Source organism: Pteropus medius, unplaced genomic scaffold (assembly GCF_902729225.1).
Source record: "Pteropus medius unplaced genomic scaffold, Ma_sr-lr_union100, whole genome shotgun sequence".
NCBI lineage: Eukaryota > Metazoa > Chordata > Mammalia > Chiroptera > Pteropodidae > Pteropus > Pteropus medius.
The window spans coordinates 10,886,935-10,906,784 of NW_024347791.1; the positions used below are offsets into that span (position 1 = coordinate 10,886,935).

Genomic DNA, 19,850 nt, shown 5'->3' on the forward strand with positions numbered 1-19,850 from the left:
TAAAAGCAAAATCCTGTGATAAAATTTGAACTAACAACCAAGATCCTATAAATCATCTAACATAATACATCTTAAAGTGAGTCTTCAAAAAAAATAACATTAAATAAATGAATGAAAGTACAAATCAGCAGTTACAAAATAGTCACGGAGATGTAAGATAGCATAAGGAACATAGTCAATAATATAATAACTATGTATGGTGTCAGATGGGTACTAGATTTATCAGGGCGATCATTTCATTAGTTATATAAATGTCTAATCACTATGCTGCATCCTTGAAATTAATATATAATATTGTATGCCAACTGTAATTAAAAAATTAAAAAATAAAAGGAGGAAAATAAAATAAATAAGTGGATTTAATGTCAATATCACTTCAAAGAACCAAGACTCCCTCCAAATAGGATTTTGGATATAAAAACAATTATGCATTTAAGTCAACAATTCACTAAGTTATCTAATCAGAAACCAAAAGAAAGGGGAGGAGGAATAGTTATGTATATTATCCTGAAATAATTAAATAATGAGAAAAAAATAAGAGTATAAAAATTATAAACATATTGCAGAAAATAAAATTTTCTTACCCAAAGATGATTTTACAATCGATTTAATTCCTGCATAAACCAATGATCCTTTGTTGCCTGGAGATTTCTGATCCATGTCTTCTGTATACTGCTTCATAAGTATTTAAATGCATAGGAAATACTACTGAAGATGCATAATAAAATATTTCAAAGCTAAATTTACTTTTGATTTGAAGCCAATTCATAATAAGCATCAGTGCAAGGTGGTTCTACTTTATTAGAGACATACTTTCTTCCACCTACATGACCTGTAAAGCAGTATTTCAAGTTCAACAGTTTTAAACAGTTTTACTTTGTAATTTTAGTATTATGTAACTTTATATTTGCATATAAAACATTCAGCATATTTACAGACTGATCTTTCAGTAAACATCAATAACATGTGATTCATCTCAAAATATACAACACAAAGGATATAGTGCAGTGTATACCAGAGTGACTTGAGCTGTGGATCTTCATTTCCAGCCAAAATATGGTTTCTCCACACCTGTTCTGTATCAAGTCCATATCTTGATAAAGCCCGAAGGCGCATCTTTGTTGCTATGTCTTTTTCTAAAGAATTATCATTTTCTTCTTCTGCACATTCATACAAATGACGACCACAAGCCCACATTAAAGATGTAATTGGGCTCCAGGCAAGCGATATCCTTTCAAAAACAGTGAAGTCAGACATTGTTCGGTTGGGAGTTACAACTATCATTCGATTTTGACTTGTTGGATGCCAAGCAAAGGAAGCAATGTAATTGTCACAAGGTTGCACACTTCTTTCAATTATTGTGGGTTCAGTTTCATCACCAATAGGAGTGGGTGTGTGCTGCATATCATATAATCTAATAATATTACTGTCTCTTGTTAAAGTGGCAAGCAGACCAGTCCTAGTTGGACACCATGCTACTTTTGTTAAGGGCTTTGGTTGCTCAGTCAAAGTCAAAACTGGCTTCTCAAATTTTCTAAGATCCCATATAGCAACCTGACCTTCATAGAAGGAAGCGACACGATCATGGAAGTATGGGTCTACTGTCACTCCCTGAACAGCTTTTGTATTTACAAACATCTTTTGGCTTGTATTCCGAAGGTCAAATATGGCTAGGTTACGATGCATACCAGCAAGGAGAAGTTTCTGGTCCCTTGGAAGCCAACAAAGAGAGAGACAAGCATCATTCTGTCCTAATTCATAAAGTGGTTTTGTTACTAATAATGTTGTTTCAGTTTCACCTGCTGAAAGCCTCACTTTCTCCATGGGGACTATATCAGGAGTATATTTGCTGCAGATATCCCAAATTAGCACTGAAAAGTCAGCTCTATGTTTATCTAGACCAGCAGCAAGCCAGTTACTATCCAATGGATTCCATGCAAGAGTATTGCATTGTCGTGCATGTTTTGGAACAAATTCTTTTCCTATCAAATCTTTGAACTTTGAGTTATGATCTTGACCAAGACTTGTAAGTACAACCCGACCATTTGCTTGTCCAACTGCTAGGAGACATTCAGGATCATAATTGAGATACCAGGCAACACATTTCATATAGGGTGTATCTGAATTTATTGATAGTAATGTAGCTGCAGAGTCTTCAGATAAATGTAAAGATCCAGCTTTGAGCTCTGAATTCACAGTAGATTCCACATGATAAAGGCTCAGTTCTGAGTCACACACAACAAATCTATCGCCCTGGTGTGGTGCCCACAATATATCAGGTTTGGTACCACTCATGATTACTGATGTGCTCAAAGTGTCCAGTCAGGTCCATTCATTGAATATCTGTTTAAAAATAAAGAGTTTAAAATGTTAACAAAATATAATTCTAAGTTGAATAAACTATTCAGAAAGTTAGGAAATTCTCTATACAGGTACTCTATTTTTCAATATATTTATATTTCTTCTATATGCTATGAATTCAAGACAATATTTATTGATAAAAGAGAAGAAGTTGTTCCCCCAATAAGATGAACTGGTGAGAATCTAAGAACTCCATTCTGGCTTTATTTCCCATGATCAATGATCTTAATTGCACTATTACTAGTACCTCCAATTTAACATCAGGGTTAAAATAACTTCAGTGTGGTGAGTAAATTAATATGTATCATCTCTTTGAAGGGGGTAAAATTTTAAAGTCTTACAAATCATGTTCTAGCACTATCTACTAGAACTTTCTGCAATGATAGAAATTTTCTATATATGTACTGTCCAATATGGTAACTTCTAGCCACAAGTGTGCCACCAAACACTGGAAATATAAATAGTACTAATTTCAAATTTTACTTAACTTTAATATAAGTAGCCACAAATGGCCACCATAACAGACAGTAAAGACTTAAAATACAATGCCTAGTACGACAGAGGTCTCTTTCTTAGCTTTCAACAATAAGTAGTCCTATGGCATTAGAAACACTAGAAGGTACTAACCAGACTTGAGTTCTATTCCTAGCTCTGACATGTATTAGCTACATGCCTTAGAGAAAGCCATTTGTGTTTGGGAGTCCTTTTGTTTTCTCACCTACACAACATAAGAATTGGTTTAGGTTAGTGTTCCTCAAACTTCAGTCATTCATGTACTACCTATGAGGTTATTTTTTTTCTTTAAATTGGCTCATTTTTTAAAACTGAAAACTGATTTTAAGTTCATCATAAAGTCCATGAATCATAGGCATGATATTCTAAGTATATTTTTCCCTAAAATACATTAAAATAAATATAACTATTAAAAATGCTTGTTTTACCTAAAATTGCACACTGTGTGTACCTAAAATACATACATTGCACTTTGTGAAAATGAATTAAGTGATCATTAGAGGCTCTTTCAGTTTTCAATTCTATAAACTTTAAATAAGTATTAAAATGAAATTTTTGAAAAGATTATAATAATTTAAGCACAAACTAAAAAATATCTATGCTAAAAATGGTATTTTATTAATAAAAGCTACTTACAAAAATGTAAACGTTTCTAACCAAATCTGGCTAGAGGTTACAATCTGGATTAAAAATGAGCAAAGATACTTACAATCTTTGTGGCAACTGGTATCTGCGCAACACTGTTGTCATTTCTTAAAGGGTGAAGCTATGGTTCATTCATCTCTCTACCCCCTGTACCAGATGTGAAGCATGGCATGGACTCCTAATAAAGATATACTAAATAAATTCAACTCGATAATACCTGCTTTACTTTTTGATCTTGTAAAAGTTTCCGTCAGGAATTATCAGTCTAGAATTTCAAAAGACATAAAATTTAGATAACTAGGAAAAATCTCTAAGAATTCTTATAATGGCTTTTTCCTTAACAATTCTGAAATCCAAGATCAATCAATTATATTCTTACTAACATCCTCAATTTCTTCACTTCCTTGACATTTTGCGTTTGCCTTCTATAACCCTAGAAAATCCTATTATTTAATGTCTTCTTTCCTCCTCTCCATGAGGCTGCCAAGTCTCATGGCTCTGCAGACTGACTCCATAAGAAATTAAGGTATACAACATGTCTGGCCTGTAGTGCTGGTTCAGCAATTGTTTTCTTCCTATTTCCACTCTGGCCTTTATGAAATTCATCTTTATATACTATTAAAGTGATCTTTCTAAAATGCAAACTTAACCAGGTTATCTAACCCCTGCTTAAACCCTGTAATGGTTTCTAAATGCTTAGTGTAGAGTTCCAAATCTTCAAAATAACCTATAAAACTCTAAATGTTTGGCCTCAGTCTACTGCTCCAGCCTCAAGGCACACCATTCTCCATCTTGCTAATGATGTTCCAGCTACATTATCATTTTCAATTCCTAGAATGTAAACCACCCCCATTATACCTTTGCAAATACTGGTCCCTTTGGTTGCAGCCTTCTTCCTTCCCTTCTTGGCCAAGTTAACATTAAAACCTACTTAAGCCTGACATCAAGCATCCTCGATCCCTCCCCAGTCTACATCAAATTACTTAGATATATACTTTCATTGAACAGTATTCCTTCCCTTTAAATAGGCCTCTCTGTCTCTCCTACTGGATTATAATCTCCGTAAGAGCATGTAAAATCTTTTGCCCTCCATTGTACCTCTAGTACAGCACAGAGCTTGGCCCTCAGTAGATACATAATAATTGTTAAACAAATGCATTTGTCAAATGCTCCCTCCGGTACTTCTCAGTGCTATCTCCAAGTTTTAACAATCTCCTCATGCTTCTACCCATTACCCTGCCTGGTAGAGTCTGGGTCCACCCAAAAGCAAAATGCCCACTGTCATAACTGGTTTCAATGATAGGCACGAGACCACAGTGAGCCACTCTGAGGGTATCATGCTAATACACTTTCATTTACTCTAAGTATTTATTGGGCCTCTTCTATGTTCCAGACTCTGTTCTAAATGCTATGAACACAGTAGTGAACGGGGACAGATAAAGTCCCTGGTTTCTATGGACTGTGTCCCCCGCAAAATTCATGTGCTGAAGCCCGAATCCCCCATTTGCCTATAGTGGAGACAGAGCCTTTAAGGAGGTGATTAAGGTGAAATGAGGTCATAAGGGTAGAGCCCTGATCTAATAAAACTGGTGCCCTTTTAAACAGTGGAAGAGACACCAAAACTCTCTTTCCCACTATGTGAGAACACAGCCAACAGGCAGCTGTTTGCAAGCGAGGAAGAGGGCTCTTTCCACAACTGGACCATGCTTTTATACTGACCTCAGACCTTCAGCCTCCAGAACTCTGAAAAAATTAATTTCTGTTGTTTAAGCCATTGGGTCTACTGTATTTTGTTATGGCGGCACAAGTAGACTAACATAATGGTCTCACAAAGCCTGTATTCTAGTGCTGAAGTTATGTCCAATCTTAAAGATAATTTAAAATTTGAGAAGGAAGAGAGGCACCTCGTGTAATAGGAAGTAGCTAAGAAAACAAAAAGTAACAAGTATTGTCACGTAAGGGTTCATATTAATACCCTCACAAAGAGAGGAAATTTCTTAATTGGAAGATCTGGCCCATCTTCCTATCTCGCTAAAAGATAAATGCTTAAATAAGCATATTTTTAATCTAGGTTTCCATTCAAAACCAGTTTTTACATGAATGATATATGGTAAGAAAATTTAAAGTCACATGAAAAAATTTATCTTAAACAACAAATAGAAAGTGTCACTGTAATTTTAAAACTATTCAATTTACAGGACTCTCAATGGAGAATCATCAGCATTTCTTCTGGTGTTATGCATGTAAAATACTTATATTACCATCTACAAAATCTGATTATAGAAATTCATACAGAATCACAGACCTTGAGAGTTACAGACTAGCAAATCTGTCTCATTTTGCATAGGAGTAAAATGAATACCAGATGTTTTGGTTCTTGTCCAACACTTCCCAACTCCCACCCTAGACTAATGCATAGAGAAAGGACCAGCTACATCATTTGCAGGGCCCAGTCCAAAATGAAAATACATAAACTCTTTGTTCAAAAATTAACAGCAGAGCATTAAACCAAGTGCCAGCCCTTCTAAATGACAGGCCTTGTGTGACTGCCCAAGTTACACACCATAAGCTAGGCTTGAATACAGAGGTGCATCTATAAGTACACTCTTAAGAAATGTACTTCTTTACAATCCAACACACAATACAGATGGATCCTGGCTCATCAACATAGATCAATGGGAATATGGTAGAGAGCAAAAAAAACTGAGCCTGGAGTCAGAAGACCTCTAGCCACTCACTAACAAGTCTCTTAATACTTCAAAACTATAAAATGGGGATAGAAGCTAGCCTGTTTTCTTTCATCTCACTAAGTTATGACAATCAAATGAGTTCTTCGCATCATAGAGCTGTATCGCTACAAATTCCGTAAACATTCCTGAAATTTAATGTTTTAAAATGTTGGAGACACTGAAAAATAAGGGGAGGAAGGAGTGGGATCTGCAACAATTACAGCTTATACTTAGATCCTCACCTTCAAGTTTAACAATTGCTCACTTCCTGTCAATGGTTTCTGAGCAAATGAAAGCCATGTTGATTTGGTTTCTCACCAGACATCTATAACCGCATCGTCCAATAAAAATATAGTGAGCCACATGATGTAAAATTTCTAGTAGCCACATTTAAAAATTAAAAATAGAAGAAATTAAATTTTACAATGTTTTATTTAACCTGAAATATTGTTTTTTCAACATGTAATCAGTGTAAAAATTGAGAACTTTTACTATCTTCGGTACCAGGTCTTGCAAATCTAATGTGTATTTTACACTGACAGCACACCTCAACCCCGTGTAGCTACGGGACTATGAAGATCTATAATACTTAGTGTACAAGGGTCCAATCACCCTTTTACATCTTTTTTTTTGTCTTCTAATTTTCTTACCATGACAATAAAAGGGGCAGTTTCAAGAATTTTCATAAAGACCATCTTCAACGAGATGCATTGTTATCTATATCCAAATTTCCCTTAAAATAAGTTAAACAAAAGGCCTGGAAAGGCAGTCATTTGCTAAGCAATTTAACAATGCTCGTGGCACACATGAGAGGCATTATTCATCCTCTTGTGGAATTTTCATTACTCCTACATGCAGAGAACAGAGCTAACCGAGTGACAGGCCCTTTACAAAGTATTTGATAGAGTACAACAGAAGCGGGCACGTTGCTATTCCGGGTAAACCAGGAAAATGAGGGCGACTCCCACACTCCAGACACCTGGCTGTGCCCCTAGTCCACCGCGAGGACGCAGCTCCGCACAAACCCGCCGCTGCAGCGAGGCCCCAGCGCCTGAGGAGGACCCCGCGCACCCTCGGGCAGCCTGCAGCTCCGAGGCCCGGCGCGGTTATCCCGCATCGCGGACGCGAACCCCGCGCCGGGGCTCCGAGGCGGCCCCCAGGCCCGCTCCCGCCCGCGCCCCTCGAGGTGGCCTCGGCGCTCCTGAGCCCTCGACTCGAGCCTCCCTTTCGGAAGAGCGGAGACGCGGCCCGGGCCGCACTCACCGACCTGAGGAGGCAGCGCGGCCGCCGCACAGCCGCTTCCGGCCTGGTCACCGCCCCCGCCGCCGCGGGAGTCCGGACGCGGGCAAGATGGCGGCCGCGGCGGCGCGGCCAGTAACTTAGGGACACCGGGCCGGGACTCACGACCCCGCTGCCGCGCTTCGTAGCGTGCAGGGGCGCCTCGGCCTTGGCAGGGAAATTCCCCGCCCGCGAGCCCGGAGTCGCACCGCCTCGGGGCGGGGTCACCGCCGGGAGGCCCCGCCCCCGCCCGAGCGCACCGGCTCTCCCGCAGGCCCCGCCTCTCCCGCTGGCCCCGCCCCTGGAGCCCGCCGCGTCTTCCCCCGCGTCTTCCCTCGCGTGCGCGCCCGCGGGCTTCGCGGGGCCGGCTTCTCGTTTACAAGCGGTTCGCACGCTTTAACTTGATCAGTTTAAATTTTCATTAAAAGCTTTCTGTAGGCCATCGACGTAGTAGAAAGTCCAAGATATTTGGTTCACGACTTAATCACTGGTTCCACAAATAAGTCTTGAGCGCCTACTGTGTACCCGGCACCGTACTGGAATGCTGGGGACACGACAGCGAAAGAAAAAAGGCATGGTCCCGGCAGGAAGCAGGCAATTAGAGTGATGCCTCGTTGGGGCTAATGTAGAGCCCCACGTGAGGGGCGCCCCCTTAGTGTTGGGGAGTTCACAGACGTTTTCTTGAGGACCACTAGGATGAGACAGAAGGAGCCTTCTAGGGTGAAGGAAGAGCAAGTGCATAGCAATGGGGAATCAGTGAAGTATGGATAAGTGAGCAGAGGAAGTTGGGAGAGTTTAAGATACTGTATCAGAAAGGCATTTGGAAACCAGGTCAGTGAATTTAGATGGACTTTTTCCTAAAGGCATTGCTGGAGTCATTGAAGGTTTTTAATGGAGCGGGTGGCGTGATCAGCTTTTCAGGAGAAAGAGGGGAGGGATAGGGTATCAGAATGAGAGATGATGGTAACCCAAACTACCAGTTGAGTAGAGAGTGGAGAGGGAGAGAAGTGTGTGGCCTGGGAAATATTTAGAAAGTGGGATAAACAGAGCTTGATGATTGAGTGAGGGAAAAAGAGGATTCTAGATTTCTGGTTCCCATAATTGAGTGAACGGTGCTGCCACAGGTGTTACAAATCTGACAAAGGGACTTTCTTCAGATGTCGGGCAATCTTTGTCTGTTCATGCTTAAAAGTGGATGATGTTGGGCTTGGGGTGATTGACGCAGATGAGCTTAGTCCAGAACTTCAAGGCAGATAGTTTTGGTAAGAGGATGAGTTTGGGAGAATATTGCCTATGGAGGTCTGAGGCTCCTTTTCACTCCTGCCAATGGAGAAGTGGAGGCTGAAAAACTAGCTGTACTGCTGAGGGGAGATACCACAGAATTCATCACTTCAAACACTATCTTGCCAATCTTAATGATTTTGGTCCTGGCTCCAAATCCCCACATGCAACCTCAGATCAATACAAGTCTCTTCCTTATCCACTCCTATCATGCATAGCTGAAGAAAACGTTTCCCCTCACACTCAGGAGATGACTTTGCTTCTTACTCCAGGAAAAAAAAAAAAAATTAGGTTGGAATTCCCACAGCCCCCTACTATTTTCTCTTTTTTTCTCCCAGCATCTTCATTCACACTCATTTTTACATTCTTCTAGCTGACAGAGGACGAGGACCCTATGTGTTTTTCCGCTTTTGGGACCTTTCACCATCAATTTTCTCCTCTTCCATTTGTTTTCAACCTCCCCATTTCTACTGGTTCTTTACCTTAAACATATATTTAAGTCCTCAAAATAGAAGACCATACTCACTTTCTGTAATCTCACATCCTCCTGCCTTCCCCTAAATTCACTCCACTCTGGCTTTCAATCCCAGCACTCCATCAAAACTGCTCATTACTTGCCTAGTCTTCCCCTTTTAAAATATATGCTCTACATCAGCAGTTTTCATTCTGTTATGCCTCCACCCCAAATATTAGCAAGGCACTTGGTGACTCAGAAATGACAATACCTTGGCTTCCCTTTCAGCTAGGTGTGGCTATATAAAAAAGTTGTGACCATGAAATATGAATAGAATTGGACCATATCCCCTAAAAGAAAAGCTGCTTGTCATCCACTTTCTTTACCCCCTTTAAGTCTGGAAAATGGCAAAAAGAAACATGGACTAGAAATGGCCATATATTAAGAAAGGTGAAATTGCCCCATTAGTCTAAGACTCAGCCTAATTCAGAGAACTGAGGTCCCTTCCTTCTATCAACTGCAGACCTTTGGGCCATTACACAAGATAAAATAAACTGTGTTCCTACTCAAATTACTATATGTTTAGACCTGTTTATCATAGTGTCTTAGCCTATTCTCTAAATAATACACAGGAGCTCTGTCTGCTCTATTCTCGATTAATCTCCAGGACCTAAAAGAGAGAATAGTACAGAGCATGTGCTCAATAAAAATTTGTCGAATGAATCCTAAAATAATATCTTTCTCTACTCTCTACTCCCGTCTTGCTAATATCTTTTTCTCTACTTCCTATTCCATCTAAGCTTTTGTGACAGTGTATTCTTCTCATGTTGCTGCCACTTCCTTGCATGCTAAAGCCCTTATGGAAATAAGTGACACTTTTTTCATTCTACTTGGAAATTGATTCCTCCTCCACTAAAGCATATTCCTTGTGAGTAGAACTGAATCATGTCCCTTAAAAGAAAAGCTGTTGCCATCTACTTCCTTTTCTCCCTTCCTGCTGTCTGGAAAATGGCAGATAGCATTTTCCTCATGGGTACTGAACTTTTAGTATAGAACTTCAGATTTCCTATAGTGCATGCAGCATAATATGTATTCAAAAATATTTACTGAGTAGACAAATGCATTGTATTTGTTGAAAGATTAAACTATATCAGAGAATTTAACAGATTGGTCTGAAGTTACACCAGTTGTCTTTATCCAACATGCATTTTGTAATAAATGCCAAAGTTGCTAAAGTTCAGTCTTGGTGTGTTTTTGTTTGTTTTTGTTTTTAACTTAGACACTTGGATTTCTAACAAAATGTCATTCTTTTTAAGTCCCTTCATATATGTTGTGGTGATCCAGAATAATATTTTTTTGTTGCGATTTTGAACCAGTAAAGGATAGCAGTTGAAGAACAGCTAATTTTCTTCCTATTACTGCTACCCTCCACAGCAATCCACTTACTATTGGAACATTCTGTAGAGTCTGTGACTGGTTAATCCCTACTCCCTTTACTTCTACATGCACAAAATGTCTGTACCTGAGAGCAAGTTTTACTCTTAGGCATCAAGAGGAAATTTTGGCCCTGTAAACATGTGACATGGCTTAGGTAATCTTTTTATAAAGTTTGAGGATGAGAAGATCTGAGATATCTTAAAATATTGGTTTTCAAAAGTATTCTAGTATACTTCCAAGTAAATTTTATAAATCGATACACTTATACATTTTTGGGGTTATATCTAACATCATAATAAATTTACATAGCTGCCAAGGATACAATTTTTAATACATTTTTAACATTTAAATTGTAAATAAACTGTGGCATCACACTAAATATATCCAATAAAATTTAAAGACCTTAATGAGATTTTCTCACTATCATTCATTTAAAAAATTTGTGAATAAGCTATTCATTAATGATAGGAAATTCTATATTATTCTATTTTTAATTCTTGAACTTGTATTTCCATTCTATTTTCTCTTACTGGATTATTTGTTTGATAACAAACAATTATATAGCATATACTATGTACCAGGTACTTTATAAGATAGGAACATTTAACATTCTCTCTCAGGTTGAGTGCCCTGAGAACCACATTCCAAGATGAAGATTAAGATATAGGATACTTCTTACAGAATATTCTTGGGTTCAACACCTGTTGAAGGGAGGAGAAAGACGCAAGATTGAGCAAAGGGAGACCCTGAGCTGTGAATCAGTACTGACAAAGAACTCAGGCAATCCACGGGAAACTTTAGAACTGGCCCTTCAAAGATGTCTTAAGATGGGATGAGGAACCCAGGCCTTTATACCACCCCACTGATGTGAATGTGTCATTGATGTGAGTTGTCCCTTGAAAGAAACCATGGCTTTCAGTGAGGCAGTTTCTTCAGGCAAGGCAGACCCCAAAGAGGGCTGACGGCTGAGGGTCATCTGCTGATAACACTCCCAGCAGCTGAAGGAATAAGTCATTCATTACTGAAGGTCAATGTCGGGGAAATACACCATGGAATACACCTCAGCTTCATCACAATTTCATGAGGATGATTTTGTTATTTTTCTCATTTTACAGATGAGAAAACTGATGCACAGAGGGGTTAAATGAATTACCCAAGATACCTCTTAAGTGGTGGAGCTAGAATATTAACCCAGACAATCTGGCTCCAGCATTATGCTTCTAACTACTGGCCCACGCACTGTCAAATGGAACGACTACTTGATCTAATTCTAAGTGCCACTGAAATAATCTTTTAAAACAGAGACTGGCAAACTTTTTCGTGAAGTGCCAGAGAGTAAGTATTTTCAGCTTTGCAGGATATACTGTCTCTATCACAACTACTCAGTTCTGCTGTTGTAGTGCAGAAGCAGCCAGAGAGAGTCCCTATGCCAATGGATGTGGCTCTGTTCCAGAAAAATGTTATCTACAGAAATAGGTGGCAGGTTGGATTAGTTTGCTGACCCCTGTTTTAGATAATGGAAGCACTCATGGGTTATTGTTATAGGAATAAAATAGTACTGAATAGAATAAATGTAATTCCAACTTTAGTTTTTAAAGAGTGAAGGGAATTATGCCCACATTTGAACAGCAGATTTCTCTGTGCGGTAAGTTTAAAATTGATCATTATTTTCTTCATTACGCTTTTTTATATTTTCTGAAATAAAAATATAAAACTTTTTAACGAGGGGGAAAAACCCAATGAATATTATTTAAAAGAGTATAGTTGGAAGCATTAGGATGCTAAATTCCATAATGATACACAGACACATCATAATCCTATACACACAGTATTAAAGCAGAAATAATAAGATTCAAGCTGCATGCTTGGGCAGTCTTAGGATAATAACTGCAACATGGGTAATGCCCACCTCCTGCTCTACTTATTGCTTCTTCACAGGGTTTCTGTTTCATTTGTGGGTAATTTGGTGTTACAGACTGAATGTATGTGCTGCCCCACTTCAAACCGGTACGTTCTAATCCTAACATACAGTATGATATTAGGAAGGGGGGCTTTTGCGTGGTAATTAGGTCATGAGTGGAGCCCTCATGAATGGGGGTAGTGCCCTTATCAAAGGGACCCAGAGAGCTCTCAGTCCTTTTCTGCCATGTTAGGACACAACAAGAAGTCAGCACTCTGAAATCCGGAAAAGGGCCCTCACCAGAATCTGACCATGCTGGCACCCCGATTGCAAACTTCCAGCCACCAGAACGACAAGAAATACATTTCTGTTGTTTTTAAGTCACTTAGTCTATAGTAATTTGTTATAGCAGGCTGAACTGACTAAGCACTAAAGCCACAGCTATCAAAATTACTATCAAATTGGCAGTTAAGCCTAGTGAAACCACAACCATTTCACTGCTGGATAAATCTTATCCTCTTTGGATAAGATTTGAGTAAATCACATTTGGGCTTTTGAAACAGATGATGAGGCTAAATTCTGCTAATCTCTCTCTGCTTCTATAGCCATTGCCCTAGGTTAGGTCTTAATTATTGCTCACTCAGACAGTAGTTTCCCAAGTGGCCTCTTGTTCCCCTGTTCCCACCCTTTTACTCTAAACCATGTCCTCTGCTTGGCTAAACTGGTCTTCCTGAAGCACATGTCAAGTGACCCTCTTATTTAGAATCCTTCATCGGCTCATTCCTTACATACCAACATCCAAACCCCTCAGTCTGGAGTTAAGATGTCAATATTGTAAGCTTTAACAATTGATGAGGAAAAAATATATATTTGCAGTGGATCAAATTAATTTTAGAATTATTTAAACCAAACCAAGCCTAAAGCAGCTATAAAAGCAGGCTTCTCTTGGTAGTAAAATGAGAAAAAGAGTCCCTGAACCAACAACGAAATTTAGACATTTATTTAACTATGAAGATAATGTGTTTAGAACCAGTGTCATTTTGAGGAAAAGACCAGGTCACAGAAAACTCAAAGCATATTTGATTGGACTGAGTCAATAATTTGAACTGTTTCTGATGTAATATACAATGTGTGGCTATAAAACCTTCAAATAGATAATGAACTGGATTCTAATGTTCAAAATCTTGGACCAGCAGCAGCTTATTTGAGAAAACTAAGCCTGATTTTGTAAACTAAGTATGATTGTAACCGAGGAAGAAAGCAGAAGCATGAAAAGAATCAGAATTAAAATCAGGACAGAAAAGATCAGGAAACAAATTTACTAAGTTTTATCCCTTTTGTAACTTTTGTATCAGTTTTATAATCATCGCATTGTTGAGTGTATTTGTCTTTTTTTGAGGAATGTTTAAAGGAATCCACTACTCTAAACTTGAGAAGAGAGATTCAGTTTGGAGCAAACTGTTTATAACAGTCTGAGCATTTGCTAAATTAATATGCCATGTGTGAATGCTCTTCATGATATACAATATCATTTCCTTTGCAGTATAATATGTGTAATATACAATGTTATATCTCATATTAGAAAAGTGCTCCTTCATCAAGATTCTTGTGGCTTGACAACTGTAGAATAACCATGCAAAGTGCCCTCCTGGAAGTGTTTAACACACAACCTGCAGAACTGCAGGCCTTAGCCCTGTGAAATGACACATAATTTATGCAATTAACATCTTAGTGTAGAGTTGCAAAAATTTTTTTTGTATATTTAACATATTTTACAATTTATATTAATTTATTAAAGAATTAAAATTTTGGTTGTTTGTTTTGATTTCAGTTGAATATCACCAATCCATTGAAAGAGCAGGACTCCATAGGATGTATCACAAACATTTTTTTCCTTCCGCTGCCCTTTTATATCTACTTTTGAGGGAAGGATTACCTTGCTATTTTAGTGAAATCATAGGCAAATGTCATCAGTCTTTGAGTCGATCTTTGATATAAAAATTACTTCTTTCACATTTAGTCATAAAAACTATCTCATTCCAATAATTAAATTGTCTATTCCCACATAGTAGTTCAAACTCTGAGCCTGAAGTTTCTCCTCTCCCCAGCTGGGGCTTGCTTCAGGCTGGAAGCCTGCGGTAGGAAAGGGGGCATGCCCAACTTTTCTATTTCCCCACTTTGTGCCCCTCTGCCTTCCCCAAAGTCAAGAAGAGCAGTTTCTCACTCCTGCAGGTAGAAGGGCAGGAATGATCTATTTGACTGGCTATTGCCTTGCTCTGTTTTAGAAGGTTATTCAAGTGATCTCTTTCTCCACTGTGGAGCTCTCATGCATTCTTTGGGTACTCCACTGGGATCTCTTATCCAAAGTCCTCTCAAAGCCAGCAAGTTCTCTTCTCTGGCAGGTGTCAAACACAATGCCCCCTCACACCAGCCTGTTCCTGATAGAGCACCTCCAATGTCTCTCAGTGAGACTGCCTCACTCCTTCCAGAAAAATCCTTTCATTGACTGCTCTAGGCTACTTCTCTCATCCTCCTGTGGCCCACATCTGGTCCATAGGGCATGCTCATGCATCATCTCTCCTAACAAACTCTAGGAGTAAAAGTTTTTCCCTACAGATGAACCTCTCACCTTTTGGCCTTCAGAACAACTAGCTAGCCTGTAGAGTTTTCAGGCCTGCCTCAGACAGCAGTCCACCACGTTCCCTAGCCCCATCTCTGTCCAAGTTGCACAGGCCAAGCTCTCTGTGGAGAATAGCACCCCCAGAGCTCTCCTAGGGGATTAAGAGTGAAACTCCCTGGAAACAAATTTCTCCAAGGAAATCTCTCCCGGACTCTTCAGTTCTAAGTCTTTCATATCCTTCAGGAAGGTTTGGGTCTTCAGCTTACAAAATCTTTTCCAGCTCTGCATAGGTGGTAGCATCTCATTTTGGAATGTTAGACGATTCATCACCTATTGCTCTGTTTTAGTTTATTGGGGCTTTAGCCAAAATTAGAGATGACAAATCCTATTTTTAACATCCCGTTACACAAACAAAAATGCTGTGTGAGGATGGCTAAATCCTGAAATTGTTTGGAGAAATCTAATATAATGATATTATTTTGTGATGATGGATGTTTATACGTTGGGTCTAAAAATAATCTGCTCTCCGGAAGCAGATTAGATTTTATTGATTTTTTTTTTGGGGGGGGAGGGAAGCATCTCTTCAATTGTTTATTTAATGGTTTAAGATTTTAAATTACAATTTTTTATTTGTTTTATTTTTAACATGCCAGCCAAGGAAAAATGCATGTCTGTCATATTTGCTTCTTTATTAGCATGCCCCACAAAAGTGTATTAGTTGCAAATTGAACAGCCTCAAAGACTGAATTTAACTGGAAGAAACTGTTTTAAACAGAAAAACACTTGATTATCTTCTGTGAATAAGTTTAAGTTTTTATTTTTTCTTACCCTATTCTGTTATCAGGAAATGTGTTCCCTAATACATGTAAATTCTACATCTCTGACTGAAGATTTAAACTATATTCTGCTTATATAGAAATAATTCCTTATATTAATGCCTGTAAATTATATTTATTAAGTATATGTCATGTTGCCTAAGAGTTTTTATTTCTTGTAATTTTAATATAATTGTCTGGGAAATAAGATGTCCATTTAATAGCCTAGAAAGACTGCTGATTTACAGCAGCTGCCTTGATATTATTAGATACAAGTAAGCCCTACCCCCAATATTAAATAGAATTGGGTCCAAAAAATAGAAGAGGAAGAAATACTTCCAAACTTATTTTATGAGGCCAGCATTACCCTGATACCAAAACCAGACAAGGACACCACAAGAAAAGAAAATTACAGGCTAATCCCTGTTGATCATAGATGCAAAAATCCTCAACAAAATATTAGCAAATCAAATTCAACAATACATTAAAAGGATTATATGCTATGAGCAAGTGGGATTTATTCCACGGATGCAAGGATGATTCAGCATTCACAATGCAATCAATGTGATACACCACATAAACAAAATGAAGGAAAAAATAATCACATGATCATCTCAATAGGTGCAGAAAAAGCATCTGACAAAATTCAACATCTATTTAAATAAATAGAATTGGGAAACATGGCAAAGTGAGAGATGTCCTCAGATCTCTCCCCTTGAAACAACAATAAGCTGAACATCTAAAACTCAACAAAAAAACCCCACCTAAACTGCACACCAGCACGTCTGAGTGTGGGATCTGTGCATAAGAGCTACCACAGGTCAGAACCCCGGGTGTCGGGCGGTAGACTGGGAGAAATAAAGAAGATGCCTCTCGCAGCCTCTGGAGCTCCCTGCAGGAGGAGAGGAGGGGAGAAGGAGCGGCAAGTTCTCTGAACAGCCCTGTCTGGGAAAGCTGTGAGCTCCCTGTGGCAGCCAGCGGCAGGGCCCGGTCATCAGGGCAGAAGGCAGAAAAGCGGGATGGCAGAAAAACAACAGTTGATTTTTACTGGCCTTGGTTGCAAAACCGAGGCTGAGCTGCAGCTCCTAACCCCCAACTCCGAGGGCCCCTCCCCCGATACCCTCTGAGACCAAACAGCGCGGAGCACCAGGGGAATCTGAGCAAATGCTGCAGAGACTAAAGCTACCTTTCCCAGCCTCTGGAGCTCCCTGCAGGAGGAGGGGGAGGGAAGAAGGTGCAGCAAATTTCCTGAACAGCCCTGCCTGGAAGTGCTGTGAGTTCCACACAGCTGACAGCAGGGCCCAGTCATCAGGGCAGAAAGCAGACTAGCGGGACAGGATTGCAGAGAAACAACAATTGATTTTTACCAGCCATGGTTGCAAAACTGAGGCTGAGCCACAGCTCCCGATTCCCAACCTAGAGGGCACCACCCTCCGTACCCTCCAAGACCAATTACCACAGAGAACCAGGGGAATCTGAGCAAACATTACTGAGACTGTTGCTGACACTGACAGAGACTGAAACTGAGGGTAGCTAGCATGACTAAACATAAGAAAATAAAAAAGGCATTATTAGGCTTTATATAAAGCAGGGATCCAATAGGCTTAGACGCCACATACTGGAAACCAAAAAAAGCACCTTCTTTGCAGCAGGCTGAAGAGAGACCTTCATATAATAAATCCTCTTTCTGGAAAACAGCTAAATACACTTCCATTAATACACAGACAGAGAAATAGTCCATTAAACACCATGAACAATCAAGGTGACAAGCCATGTCAGAAAGAAAGAGAAAAATCTCCTGAAAATAAGCTTACAGATATAGAAATATGTGACGTAAATGATAGAGAATTCAGGATGGTACTTCTGAAAAAACTCAGTGAGTTCCGAAATGAGTCATATCAACAATTTCAGAAACTGAAAAAACAGCCAGATGAGCAGAGCAGGGAGATCGAAATCCTCAAAAAGAACAGAATAGATCTTCTGGGGATTAAAAAAAAAAAAATACACACATTACAAGAGTTGAAAAATGAAACAGCAAGCTTGGGAAACAGAGGCAACCAAATGGAGGAAAGGATCAGTGATATCAAAGACAGAAATCTAGAAATAAATCAGAAGGAGGAGAAACTGAAGAATGAAAAATAATGAAAGAGAAATACAAGAACTAAGTGATAACGTTGGGAAGGGAAACATAAGAATAATGGGCATTCTTGAAGGGGAAGAAAAGGAGCAGGGACTAGGAAGCATTTTCAGACAAATAGTGAACGAGAATTTCCCAAATCTAAGAATGAACTGGAGCTTGGAATTCAAGTAATCAACAGAACACCCAATTATCTCAACCCAAAAAGGCCTTCACCAAGACACATTGTATTAAAGTTATCGAAAAACAACAACAAAGACAGAATTCTCAGGGAAGCCAAGGAAAAGAAGACGGTAACCCATAAAGGAAAACCCATTAGGTTATCATCGGACTTCTCAGCGCAGACCTTACAAGCCAGAAAGGAATGGAATCAAAATTTTAAACTATTAAGTGAAAGGAACTACCAGCCTAGACTAATGTATCGAGCTAACCTCTCTTTTAGATATGAAGGAGAAATTAAGACCTTTCCAGACATACAAAAAGTGAGGGAATTCTCCACTACGAGGCCTGCACTACAGGAAATACTGAAAGGGATCAGCTCACCTAAAACAAAATGACAAAAAAAAAAAATTATACATAATTAGGACTATCAGGAAAATAGAAGCAGAGGATTGCAACCCTTACTAAGAACAGGGCATTATAAGCTTAAATAAAAGATGAGAATTGCTATAGCAAGATACTAATGAATGTTAAGCATACATAGGGACAAATTGAGACAACAATGACTGAAAAGAAGAGGATTCGAAGATCCAAATTCGCAAAGGGGAATGGAGAATAAGGCACACACAGAAGAAAACAGATGACTGTATATATATATAACTATCCTTTTCATATTCCTAATGGTAACCACACACTAAACATTCAGAACTGAAGTATATAACATAAAACAAGAAGAACCAAAGGGAAAACCCACAAAATCCATCCAAAATAAAGAAAACACAAACACAAGGACAAAGAAGCAATGGAAACACCGACCTACTGGAAAGCAAAAGAATAATTCGTTATAAGACCTCATATTTCAATAATCTCCCTAAATGTAAATGGACCGAACTCACCAATAAAAAGGCACGGAGTTGCAGATTAGATCAAAAAACAAAACCCAACTATATGCTGCCTCCAGCAGACACATCTCAGCTCCAAAGACAAATATAGACTCAAAGTGAAAGGGTGGAAAATGATATTTCAAGCAAATGGCATTCAAAGTAGTGGTACTAATATCAGATGAAATAGAATTCAAAATAAAAAAAGTAAAGTAAGATACTGAGAGACACTTCATCATGATAAAAGGAATCATGCACTAAGAAGACAGAACACTTTTTAATGTCTAACTTCCCAATCAGGGAACCCCAAAATATGTAAAGCAATTACTAACAAAACTAAAGGAAGAAACTGACCAAAACACTATCGTAGTAGGGAACCTAAATACCCCACTGTTGGATATGGACAATCATCTAAACAGAAAATCAATAAAGAAATAACATCTTTAAATGACACATTAGACCAACTGGACATAATTGTCACTTATAGAGCCTTCCATCCCATAACAGTTGCTTATACATTCTTCTCTAGTGCACATGGAACATTCTCAAGGATTGACCACATACTGGGACACAGAGATAGCCTCAACAAATATAAGAGGGTTGAAATCATACCAACCATGTTCTCTGATCATAATGCTCT

The 19,850-nt window shown here is 38.9% G+C and overlaps 1 protein-coding gene across 4 annotated transcripts in view; it reads right to left on the minus strand.

Moving 5' to 3' along the window:
• Positions 1–7,739, minus strand: part of MIOS (meiosis regulator for oocyte development) — a 34,731-nt gene extending 26,992 nt beyond the window's left edge. Inside the window, exons 1-4 of one of the 4 annotated variants that reach the window (XM_039878012.1) lie at positions 7,516–7,737; positions 3,584–3,697; positions 1,002–2,343; positions 585–683 (exon numbers count right to left, since the gene is read on the minus strand). In XM_039878012.1, coding sequence (XP_039733946.1) covers positions 585–683; positions 1,002–2,295 — 1,393 coding nt within the window. In that variant the 5' untranslated portion in view covers positions 2,296–2,343; positions 3,584–3,697; positions 7,516–7,737. Of the gene's footprint in view, positions 1–584; positions 684–1,001; positions 2,344–2,988; positions 3,080–3,583; positions 3,698–7,515 lie in introns of those variants that run through there. The other 3 variants (XM_039878011.1, XM_039878013.1, XM_039878014.1) reach the window with 3 other exon arrangements.
• Positions 7,740–19,850: the final 12,111 nt, after the last annotated feature.